Source organism: Otolemur garnettii, unplaced genomic scaffold, assembly GCF_000181295.1.
Source record: "Otolemur garnettii isolate 467f Iridium unplaced genomic scaffold, OtoGar3 scaffold00006, whole genome shotgun sequence".
Taxonomy (NCBI): domain Eukaryota; kingdom Metazoa; phylum Chordata; class Mammalia; order Primates; family Galagidae; genus Otolemur; species Otolemur garnettii.
The window spans coordinates 44,047,885-44,060,641 of record NW_003852401.1 but is presented as its reverse complement, the minus strand read 5'-3'; the positions used below and the strand labels follow the sequence as shown (position 1 = coordinate 44,060,641).

Sequence of the window (12,757 nt, the reverse complement as noted above, 5' to 3'; positions counted from 1 at the left end):
TTTTTTTTTTTTTGAAGCTCTAGACATTAGGATATAATTAGGGGCTAAGGACATAACTATAGTTTTGATTTAGCATTACTAATTTAAACTACCAACCAGATTGAAACTAGCTCTGTAGCTATGTTAATCAATAGAATATTATGATGAGATTTGAAGAAGAACCTAATGTGATGGGTAATACCAATTTCTGGCTTACATGCCTTCTCTAGAATGTACTCTAACATATAAGGTTGTCTTTAGGCAGGCACAGTCTCACCTCGCTTCTCAGTGATGGAGTGGTGTCCATGCCTCATCTGTACACAAGTAGTAGTAGTATGTGTCTTATGCTTGGCACTAGCAAGATGGGTGTTTGTTGCCTAAAGCTTTCATTTGATCTTCATACCTGTGTAGCTCAGAGTTGACATTACACAGAAGTAATTAGTGAATCACATTTCAAGGAAAATAAAGGCTAAGAGAATACTGGAACAGTATACAGATTAAACATCAAGGGAACCATTATTTCCAAAGTTTCTCAAATTCTTGACTACTAATTCTGTTTAGGATCCTGGTTATAAGTTTTAAATAAAGAATATGACTTTATAAAACTATACTCTCTAGATCTGTTAACCATAGGAAAAAAAAGTCTGGAGCCCAGTCTGAGAAGGCTAAGCAAATCTGCAGATCTGTTCACCTGGAAGTTTCGCATTTAAAACATTATGATGGTATATCTGCTACCATGTTGGTACAAGAAAGGTTATGAAATGCAAAGGCTTAGTTCTGCTTTTGTTTTCCCTTTTTTTTTTTTGGGGGGGGGGTTACTTCAAATTTTCTGTGTAATGGCCATAGACGACTTACTTATTCAAAGCCTCTTGGATCAGAGCTATATATTTTTGGAAGCACTTAGGTATTTTTTTTTCTCACTTCAGGGACCTGTTCTGTGGAGATAAGGATATTGTAGTTCATACCCACAAACTCCTGTTGTCACTTTTTTTTAGTAGCAAGACTAGTCTTTAAAAAGGATAAAATAGATCTTCATATGTGACATGAAGAGGTCTATTAAGTGAAATAATTCAAATATGTAAAAATAGGGGTAGGGTGAAATATGGGATTGTTGGGGGAGAGGTTTGTTCTTCTTTGAAAATAATTTCAGAGTTACAGAAAAGCCATAAGAATTATACAGAGAATTCCCATATGCCCTTTATCCACATTGGCCAGATACTAAATTTTTACCATGTTGGGTTTATCATTCCCCCCACAACATTATTTCCTTATTGTTGGAGAGTAAGGTGTAGGAATGTCCCTTTCTCCCTAAATACTTTTAATACATTTCCTAAAAACGTGACACAGTTATCAACTCATGAACATTAATACAGTACTGTTACCTAACTCTCTAAATTATGTAATCTATAGAGTTTCCTCAGATTTCACCAGTCATCCTAATAATGTTCTTTTACAAAAACAGACATGTTTTCTTGTTCAAAATTCAGTCCAGGAATGTGCATGGAATTTGTCTCCTTTAATTTGAAATAGCTCCTTAGTTTTATCTTTATGAATTTGTCTTTTTTTTTTTTTTTTTTGAGACAGGATCTTGCTCTTTCATCCAGACTGAAGTACAATGGTACAATTATAGGTCATGACCTCCTGACCTCAAGGAATTCTGCATCAGCCTCCCAAGTAGCTGAGACTATAGGTGCACACCACCATGTCCAGCCAATTTTTTTATTTTTATTATTTTTTTATTTTTATTATTTTTTATTATTTTTTTATTATTTATTTATTTTGCAGGTTTTGGCTGGGGCCAGGTTTGAACCTACCACCTATGGTATATGAGGCCAGTGCCCTACTCCTTTAAGCCACAAATGCCACCCTATATTTTCTTTTTTTTTGAGACAGAGTCTCAAGCTGTCGCCCTGGGTAGAGTGCTGTGGTATCACAGCTCACAGTAACCTCAAGGTCTTGGGCTTAAGCAATTCTCTTGCCTCAGCCACCCAAGTAGCTGGGACTACAGGCACCTGCACAATGCCCAGCTGTTTTTTGGTCGTAGTTGTCATTGTTGTTTGGCAGGCCCAGGCTGGATTCAAACCTGCCAGCTCCGGTGTGTGTGGCTGATGCCCTAGCTACTTGAGCTACAGGCACCGAGCCTTTATTTTTATTTTTTGTAGAGATGGGGTCACACTATATTACTCTGGCTGGTCTCAAATTCCTGGCCTCAAGTGATCCAAAGCCTCAGCCTCCCAAAGTGCAGGAATTACAGGTGTGAGCCACAGCATGCAGCCGACTTTGACATTTTTGCAGAGTATGGCCAGTTTGGTAGCAGACCCCAGAATTTGAGTCCTTTTGATGTTGCCTCATAGAATGAAGTTATGTACTTTTGGCAGGAACATGACAGAAATAATGTGTTCTCAGTACATCACTTTAGAAATAGGTAGGGAATTTTTACTTTCAAGAAAATTTGAATTTTTTAGTCATGTGATATCAAAAGATATTTTTCTCAGTTAAAAAATACTCTTCTGATAACTCCTCATAAGTTTCATAAAATGTTTAATAAAAATAATTTATAGTCACTCTAGACAATTTAGAAAATGAATAAAATCATTAAAAAATTGGCAGCACTTGTGGCTCAAAAGGGTATGGCACTGGTCCCATATGCCAGAGGTGGCGGGTTCAAATCCAGCCCCCACCAAAAAAAAAAAAATTATTAAAAAATTAAAACCACCTATTTGACCATCTGAGATGGTTTATTTTTAAGACTTGGCCTATTTTCCTCCTTTCTTTTTTATTCATGATAGATATTAAGATGACAATGGATATACACTGAGTACTTTATATTCTTTCTTTTCCACTTGACAAGCATAAGCCTTTTCCATGTCACTAAAAATGCTTAGTGATGTCTTGTTTGGATGCATTTTAACATAATCATCTCCTTAATGTTGGACCTTTGCTCAGCTTCTGTTTTTTTGCTTTATAAATAATACCTAGTGATTAGCTGTTTATATATGTAGTTTTCATGATGGAGTCCTAGAAGTCCAAGGCCCAGTTAGGGTCATAAAACAGTGGTTCTCAGGTGAGGGGGTTGTGTTTCCAAATCAGGGCCCATCCTGTACTTCAGTGCAAAGGAGGATGGTTTGTGTGTTGTGCATACAAACAAAATTGGGAGAGCTGCTGATGCACAGTGACACATCATTATTCTCGTAACCTATCAATTTGCTTTGTCGCTGATAATCTATGATAGCGTTTCTCATAGCACTTTCTCCAAAGTTGGATATGATAAAGTTTGATCTTTGCTCATTTGGTAGTGAAAAGGGTGTCACCTTGAATTTTTTTCACACCTATACATGTTTATTGGACAGAATTATAGAATTTGATAATCTTGAGAGATTATCTCAATTCAGCCCTCTCGATTTGTAAGTAAAGAAACAGACCCAGGCTCAACGATGTGTACAGTACTCTTGACATAGCCAGTTGAGGTGGAATCTTATACCGTTTAGGCAGAGCATATTTTCCCACAGACACACTGCTGGAAATGGTGCTAAGATTAGTTCTCGGTGTGTCTTTGCTGCAGAGATCAGCTACATCAGTACATATAATGGGAGTGCAACTGCTGTTTTTAATACAGTAAGAAATTTTCCTTATGCTCCAAATGAACTTAGTTGAACTCTGAAGACATAGACTATTAGGAAATTAGTCTGTCTCTGGATACATTTTGGCTCTTCCTTCTGTGGTTTACTGCTGGTCATTTAAAATCACTTCCTATTCTTTTTTTTTTTTCTTTTTTCTTTTTTGAGACAGAGTCCCACTATGTCTCCCTTGGTAGAGTGCCCTGGCATCATAGCTCACAGCAACCTCAAACCCTTGGGCTTAAGCAATTCTCCTGTCTTTGCCTCCCCAGTAGCTGGGACTACAGGCGCCCACCACAATGCCCAGCCATTTTTTTTGCAGGTGTTGTGGTTCAGCTGGCCCAGGCAGGGCTCAAACCTGCCAGCCTCGGTGTATGTGGCTGGCGCCATAACTACTGTGCTGCGGACACTGAGCCAAAATCACTTCCTATTCTGAAAGAATTACTCAGATGTTTACCCCCCTCCATCTTCCATAAAGAAGCATTTTTAAAAATCATGGTAAAATCTATATAGCATAAAATTTTCCATTTTAATCATTTTTAAGTATTGCATTAATTAAGTACATTTGCAGTGTTGTACAGTCATCACCACCATTCATCTCCAGAACTTTTTTCTTTCCAAACTGAAACTGAACCCATTAAACAGCACCACCTCCATGAGTCTCCTTGTGTATAAAGCAGCTACTCCTGACTACTTATCAGACTGTTGTAAACAGAGTGCGTGGCTCAAGGTGATTTTCTTTCTATCAGCTCATGAGTTTGTCACAAATGAAACATCCTAAGTGGAGTACAGGATTCCCAAGTCCTCACCAACCTTTATAAAAAAGATACATATTATGTAGTAAAGGAATTATAAAGATGTTTACATTGAACTAAGTAACACATCTATTAAAATTATACTCATTTCTTAATAGTTTTGAAATGTACTATTGCATCATGCACATTAGGTTGAGGTCCCCCCAAATACCCTCCCTCCTCCCACATCCTCTCTCCCCTCCCCTCTTTCTCCTCTTTCCTTCTACTTTCTGGATTATAGTTATATTTTGCCATTTGTATGAGTATGTAGGTGGTTATATATTGATTTCATAGTAGAATTGAGTACATTGGATACTTTTTTTTCCCATTCTTGAGATACTTTACTAAGAATATGTTCCAGCTCCATCCAGGTAAACGTAAAAGATGTGAAAGCTCCATCTTTTTTATGACTGCATAGTATTCCATGGTGTACATATATCACAATTTGTTAATCCATTCATGGGCCAATGGGTACTTGGACTGTTTCCATGTCTTGACTATTATGAATTGGGCTGCAGTAAACATTCTGGTGCAAATGTCTTTGTTGTAAAATAATTTTTGATCATGTGGGTATATACCTAGTAGAGGAATTGCAGGATTGAACGGTAGGTCTATTTTTAGTTCCTTGAGTGTTCTCCAAACTTCTTTGCAAAAAGGTCATATTAGTTTGCATTCCCACCAGCCATACAGAAGTGTTCCCTTCTCTCCACATCCACGTGAACATCTGTAGTTTTGGGATTTTGTGACATGGGCTAATCTTAACTGGAGTTAGATGATATCTCAAAATGGTTTTGATTTGCATTTCTCTGATGATTAAAGATGATGAGCATTTTTTCATGTGTTTGTAGGCCATGCACCTATCTTTATCAGAGAAGTTTCTGTTCAAGTCTCTTGCTCACATAGAAATTGGGTTATTTGTTCTTTTTTCATTGATTGGTTTGAGTTCTCTGTAGATTCTAGTTATCAGACCTTTGTCAGAAGCATAACCTACAAAATTCTTTTCCCATTCTGAAGGTTCTCTTTTTGCTTTACTTACTGTGCTCTTGGCTGTGCAAAAGCTTTTTAGTTTGATCAGATCCCAGTAATGTATTTTTGGTGTTGCTTCAATTGCCTGGGGGGGTCCTCCTCATAAAATATTCTCTTAGACCAATTTCTTCAAGTGTTTTCCCTGCACTCTCTTTTAGTATTTTTATAGTTTCATGTATTAAGTTTAAATCTTTTATCCAGCAAGAATCTATCTGTTAATGGTGAAAAGTGGGGGTCCAGTTTCAGTCTTCTACATGTCACCAGCCAGTTCACCCAGCAGCATATGTTAAATAGGAAGTCTTTTCCCCACTGAATATTTTTGATAGGCTTGTCAAAGATCAAATGACAATAAGTAGCTAGATTAATCTCTTGGTTCTCTATTCTGTTCTAAAAATGTACCAAACTTAACTAGATTTTTTGATACCAGGATCTTCATTAAGCAATTCATTGTTGCTTTAAATGTTTTTAAAAGCCTTGACAAATGAAAAAATATTTAATGTAACCCAGTTATTAAACTAGGGTTATAATGGTGACAAGGTATGGTCCTTTCCTACAGGGAGCGTAGAGTCTCGTGGAGGGGAAACAAATCCTTAGAGTTTAACAGTGACCAGAGACATGGCAGGAAGGTGGATATGAAAAGTGAGTGGGTAATCACACCCTAGAGCTAGAACCTCATGTGGCAGAGGGGAAGAAGATGAAGGAGTCACTGATGTTCTCTTGGATTGTGAGTTAGGGACCACAGCAGAAACAGGGCCCTGCACTGGACCAGGGGTGTGCAGATGGAAGGGTCCAGGAAGCAACTGGCTGCATGTCCTAAAATCAGAGAGTGACCCAAATAAGCAACCCAGGGTCAACTAGCACAGAGACAGGGAGGCAGTGCATAAGAATAGAGAGGTGGCAATGCTGACATGGCTAAGGACAGACGGCTATCCAGAAGGATGAGGGAGGCAGCTCTGTTGAGAGTGCCAAGACTTATGGTTAGGTGTGAAAGGCAAGGCACAGAGCTTTTCCCTTTATGTGAATCTAGAAGTGGCTGCCTCTGAGGAGTGGAATTGAATGGCTGAGGAGCATTGTGAATTTTGTACTGTGTTTGGGTATTACTTATTCCAAAAATAATATTTTTTAAGGGCAGGCAGAAAAAGAGAAGCCAAACAGATCAGAGGAAATAACAAGGTCTTCAGCTGTCCTTGGAATAATGGAATAGAAGTCAGGTTGTAGCAGGTTAAGGGTTTTGGTCCCAAATATCACTTTAGGAGAGAGAGGTTTGGGAGGGAACTTAATTTGAAGTTTAACCACTTTTCTTATGTAAAACATTACAAATTTAACTTAAATATTTAATATTAGAACAGCAGTGAACCATAACTAACATCTTCATTTTCTAAATAAAGAAACTAGATCCAGAGAGAGAAAGGATGCCCCACTCAGGTTAGTACAATGTCTGCTTCTCCTGGTCTGGCTCCACCACTAAGCAGTTGTGTGACTTGACAAGTTACCTACTTCCTCTGTGCATCAGTTTCTTCATCTGTGGGCAATAGTTGTGTGTTACAGATTTGTGAGAATTAAGTTTTACTGTATGTAAAGTGCTCAGAACAATACCAGCTATTGTATGTGCTCAATAAAGGTTAACTTATTTTTCAAGCTGCCATTCTTAGCTATAGCCCTAATTTTCTTTCAGAACATTTTTCTTGAAAAGGCCTAATTCACCACTTTTTATTATACCCATCTCTTCCTAGACCAGCTGATAGGTTTGATCGAGATAGACCACTGAGAGGACGTGGAGGCCCGAGAGGGGGGATGCGAAGCAGAGGCAGAGGTGGTCCCGGCAGCAGAACTTTTGACACTTTTGACCAGAGAGGGAAACGAGACTTTGAAAGATATGGTGGGAGTGATAAAATGTAAGTTTGTAAGTGCTATTTTACTTTGAGACTTTTATAAAACGTGGTATAAATCTGTTCATTACGTGTCAATATTTAGTTATATTAGTATGCTGTTATTTTTGTGGGAAGCTGATCTTGGGACACCTTTATGATCAACTTTTTCTGATCTGGAGATTGGTGAGAGAGCCCCTTTCAGTTCAAGGGAATATTCTTTCTTTCTTTAGAGCAACCAGAACCGAAGACAACATGGCTGGATGTGGAGTTCACACCTGGGGATCAGGTAAAGATACCAGGTATGGTGCAAACACGTATCCTCTGAGAACCTTCACTGAAATGGAAATCTCTGGGTCTTTATTTGTTTTTCTTGAAAGTGATGTCTTCTGTGTTGTGCTTTATGTTTGTGGGTACTCTACTCGTGTGCCCCCGAGTATAGATTGGTTTTAGGCTTTTGTTTAGCGAGATAAGTTTTAAAACAGTTTTGCTATGTTACAATGAGATTTGAAAATGTTGTTAAAATTCTCTTATCTTGCTTTAGCCAAATCAGTTTGTGACAGATGACCATGTATTTGCTGTTGCCCCAAGTCTATGGCATAGTACACTTGCACATGCCTTGGGTTGCTTTTTAAATTCATGGATAGTCTAGTTTTCAGTGACCTTCCATAATTCTTACAGATTTATGATGTTCCATCTCAATTTGCAGATCAAAGCTTAATGACAAGTTTCACCTGCAGCACAGAATGGGCATATTTCTCAGAGGTTTCTTGATGCCTCAGATCAGTGCTAATTATTTTGCTAGTTAGAAGTAGGTACGTGGTCTGCTCTGTTACTGTCATTTCACAGCTGCGGGGATGCTGCCTTCCTGATGTCTGCACAGAAAGATGTAGGATGTGCTCCAGGGCAGCGCAGCCTAAGTAATGTTGTGTAGCAGGCTTTCCGCTAGTTTGAAGGCTTGAGGGATCCAGACCTCCTCACTTCTTCTTTGGAAGAATATGAGCTTTCTGCATGAACTTATTTTTCTCAAATTGTGATCCTTAAAGACAAAAGTAAAAAATTATATCAAATGTAACAACTCTAGATTTACTACCAGTGCTCATCTGTGTTGTCCTTGAAAAGAAGCACTTAAGTGTTTTTCAATCAGGGGTTCCATAAGGTCCCTTTTAATTTTGTTTTATTTTACTTTGATAATATGTTTCAACCAAGGTAGTACAGGCCCTTTCTAAATCACCTGATTTACTACCTTATCTGATACTGCCACTCCTTTTTAGTTTTGTTTGAACTTAAAGTCATTTTGGCTTCATGTGGTTACTTATCCCAGGGGGCCAGCATTGGCCTTGTAATGTAAAGAGGTGACCACACATGCTCCTGGTAGGCTGGCATGTCCTAATGTTAAAGTGACACACACCTCCATAGCAGTCATTCTGGGTTGGTTTGTAAGTTAGAAGAGTTAAAACGCTTAGAAGGTAATTAATTTGTAACTGAAAGATTTACTTAGGGTAAGACTAATTTCTTAATAAATTGAGATTTTGACTTGACGTCATGACAACGGAGCATAGTCGAGCTATGTGTTGTACTGTTGATCAGTGAGAGAAATCAGAAGAGGTGAATCTAACACATAAGTGATGTGTTCATGCCTGACAAAGGCCAAGTGCTTCACAACATAGAGTAGGTACGTGGTAAGTGAGAATTTTACCATAGTTTAGTATTCTTGTTTGAAGATACCAGCAGTGATAACTCGACTTAAGGAGAAGGTGATTTCAAACTGGTGTGATTGAATCATTCCAGTGACAGATGTAAGTTTTGGTTGGTCTACTTCAGTAGTTTGATAGTATTTATGCTAAAAATAGGGTTTTTTCCATTTGCAATAGTTAAAAAGTATATCAGATATTTTCTTGTTAACAATTAGAGTAGGCTCGGTGCCTGTGGCTCAAGCGGCTAAGGCGCCAGACACATACACCTAAAGTGGCGGGTTCGATTCCAGCCCGGGCCCGCCAAACAACGGCTGCAACCAAAAAAAAAAAATAGCTGGGTGTTATGATGGGCGCCTGTGGTCCCAGCTACTTGGGAGATGGAGGCAGGAGACTCGCTTGAGCCCAGGAGTTGGAGGTTGCTGTGAGCAGTGAAGCCATGGCACTTGGTACCCAGGGGGACAGCTTGAGGCTCTGTCTCAAAAAAATAAAATAAAATAAAATAAAAATAAATAAACAATTAGAGTAGACACGAATGCAGTTTTCAATAATGCTGCCTTCTTACTTTTCTTGGGAAGAATAAGACATTTTCATGTCATTATCAAGCAGCATTTGATGAAAATCTGTTTGCTGTTAAAGATTTGGTTAAGTGTGAAGCCTGATTAAATTTGAACTTCACTGACAGAGCTATGAAGTATTTAACATCATTTGGTGAAATGTGTTTACACAAACAGGCATTATCTGTACTAATGTAACTGATGTCAAAATATTAATATAAACATAGGCCTTGGGGCTACATCTTCCTTCTAATAAATCCAACACTGGCAATTTACTTGTTTCAAAATGATAAAATTTGCCAAAATAATTGTTGCTAATTTTGAAATGTAATTATTTTGTGCTTTTGGTCGTATGGTTCTAGAAGAGCTGTAAGTCCAACATTAGTTTTATGTTTATTCATAAGATAATTTAGGTCAGCATGGGGAAACATCTGTTATTTTTCTTTTCCATAAATTCAATTGCTCACATGTATGGTCTGCTGATTTTTACAGTCTCTTTGCTTTTTGTATTCTGCCCCCCACCCACCCACATTATCTTAACAACTCTTTTGTGATTTTTAATCGTCAAAAGGTTCACACTGTCAGGAAACCTGCTTTTTTATTGGTTTATTTTATGGTCAAGGGAATAAAGGAAAAGTTGGAGTAATTTGGCACTGTTCCTCTCCTGGACTTTGGGGCTACTGGATGTTTAGCCCCTGCTGGGATGAGTATGATGTGACCACTTATGAAGGGGCTTCCTCTGGATAGACCAGCAGCCATGCTCTTCCCATCTACAGAGCACATTCGATTTAGGACCTTTTTTTATTTTTTTTTTAAGTTACTTCAATTTTTGTGTAAAAGAAATAACAAGTTCTTTTTTAAAATTGATTATTTAGCTTAGAGTTGAGAATAAACATAAAACTAATGTTAAACTTACAGCTGTTATAGAACCATGTGACCAAAAGCACAACATAATTACATTTCAAAATTAGCAACGATTATTTTGGCAAATTATATTATTTTGTTGAATTGAAAAAGTATATTCTATTATTGCCATTCAATTTATGTTTACTTTTTTAAAAGAGTAACTTATTTTTGGGCGGCGCCTGTGGCTCAGTCAGTAGGGCGCCAGCCCCATATACCAAGGGTTGTGAGTTCAAACCTGGCCCCGCTGAACTGCAACAAAAAATAGCCACAGTAGTGTTGTGGCAGCACCTGTAGTCCCAGCTACTCTGGAGGCTGAGGCAAGAGAATCGCCTACGCCCAGGAATTGGAGGTTGCTGTGAGCTGTGCAATGCCACGGCACTCTACCGAGGGCAATAGAATGAGACTCTGTCTCTATAAAAAAAAAAAAAAAAAAAAAAAGAGTAACTTATTTTTAAATCTGTTATTGAAGCTTTTTCCTGAATAGGTTGAAAAATTGCTGGCTTCTATATAGATTATAAAATATTTCTAATGGGTATATTTATATTGACTAGTTTTAGTAGTTTACTGCAAATGAAATTTCTTTTGTCAGGACCTTTTTTTTAATATAATGTTGAGGTGGGATTGACAGTAACATAAAAAAGAAAAATTAAGATCGTGTGTATTAAAATTCAAGTTAATTTTCATTGTGTTATCATTTCTAATCTGTCAATTATGTATTTAGATGTGATGGTATAAATCAATGCTTTAAAGCTTTGTTTTTTTATAATAGTTATCACCACCTTGTTTGCAATCATACCCCTATTTTCCACTTTCTTGCCCTTTTTTTTTTTTTTTTTCAGTTTTTGGCCGGGGTCAGGTTTGAAACCGCCACCTCCAGTATATGGGGCCGGCGCCCTTCTCCTTTGAGCCACAGGCACTGCCCTTTCTCACCATTTTTTAAAAGTTTGATATGGCATATTCTTATTTTTAGTAAGTCTTTTAACAATTGTAATTTAAGAATTTTTGTGGCTGTTTTTAATACTTAGTTTTCTAGCATAAAAAGTTTTGAATATTTTTCTTTCCTTTTTTTTTTTTTTTTTTGAGACAAAGTCTCACTTTTGTCACCCTTGGTAGAGTGCCTTGTCATCACAGCTCATAGCAACCTCAAACTCTTGGTTTGAGGCATATAGTTAGGGCTATGTCAAGACTGTAGCTGGGACTACAGGCACCCACCACAACGCCTACATATTTTTAGAGACAGGGTCTCACCATTGCTCAAGCTGGTCTTGAACTCCTGAGCTCAAGCAGTCCACCCACATTGGTTTCCTAGAGTGCTTATTTTTCAGATCATTTAAAATCTGCTCTTAACCTTAGATCATTCGTGGAAACTTCTGTTTCTTAAAGAACTTTTCACATTTGGGGGGAATAATTTGTATAGATAAACAATTCAGACCATTTTCTCATTTTCATTTTGAGGTGGGTCCTTGTATGGGTATAATTCCTTGAAGAGCACGTCCTTAAGAAAAAGGACATTAAAATGTGCTTTGTCCAATCTTAAAATGTTTTATGTTACTTTGATAATATATTTTAACAAAGGCATTGATCTGAATATATTTGTATGACTAGAGAGGTTCTTGCTGTTTTTCAGTGATGTGGAGCCAGCAGCACCCATGGACGAGTCCACAGTGATGGAGGAGTCCCAGGCCACCCTGGAAGAGGAATCTCCAGTCAAGTAGGGTGTTTCATTCATTTTCTCCTTTGTGTTATTGGTCTTTCTCTTAATAATTTCTAAGAGCTCTTCACAGGGTAGGAATTTTAACCCCTTGTCATATCACAGAGCTGCTAATCTTAATGTAGTAATGAGTAATGATCAGGCTAATAATTCAAGTAATCTAGTGAATGATTATTAATGGTAGTTAATGAATTAAATTCAAATACTCTATTTTCTTCCCACACCATCCTATCCAACAGCAGCTTGCTAAATGCCTTTGCCGTGAGGAGCCTAACTTTCATCAGACCTCTAGGCTCTTATCCTTTTATTTTCTCCCGGTCCAGCCTACCTCTTTTCTCATGTAACATAAATCTGTGGTCTATCTCTAGGACCCTCGCCAAGTTCTTAAGTACCCTTGCCCCTTCACTTCCCTTGCCCTTTGGATTTTTGTTGCACCTTGCTAGCAGACTTTCTTCCTGGTTGACTCCCATCTACCTTCTCTCTGCTTGCACTCAGAGCTGAGCACTGCAGGTCACAAAACGGAACCCCGTAAATTCTTGATCTCCGATGTTCTGAAATGGGCCCTCAACACCCCCCAGCAATTCCTGGTTCTTGGATCCACTCTT

At 38.0% G+C, this 12,757-nt stretch overlaps 1 protein-coding gene across 1 annotated transcript in view; it reads left to right on the top strand.

Moving 5' to 3' along the window:
• The window catches only part of HABP4 (hyaluronan binding protein 4), a 36,799-nt gene that overhangs the window by 5,545 nt on the left and 18,497 nt on the right, over nt 1-12,757 (top strand). The window contains exons 3-5 of the mRNA XM_003782993.3: nt 7,150-7,311; nt 7,518-7,586; nt 12,069-12,152. Coding sequence (XP_003783041.1) covers nt 7,150-7,311; nt 7,518-7,586; nt 12,069-12,152 — 315 coding nt within the window. The remainder of the gene's footprint in view (nt 1-7,149; nt 7,312-7,517; nt 7,587-12,068; nt 12,153-12,757) is intronic.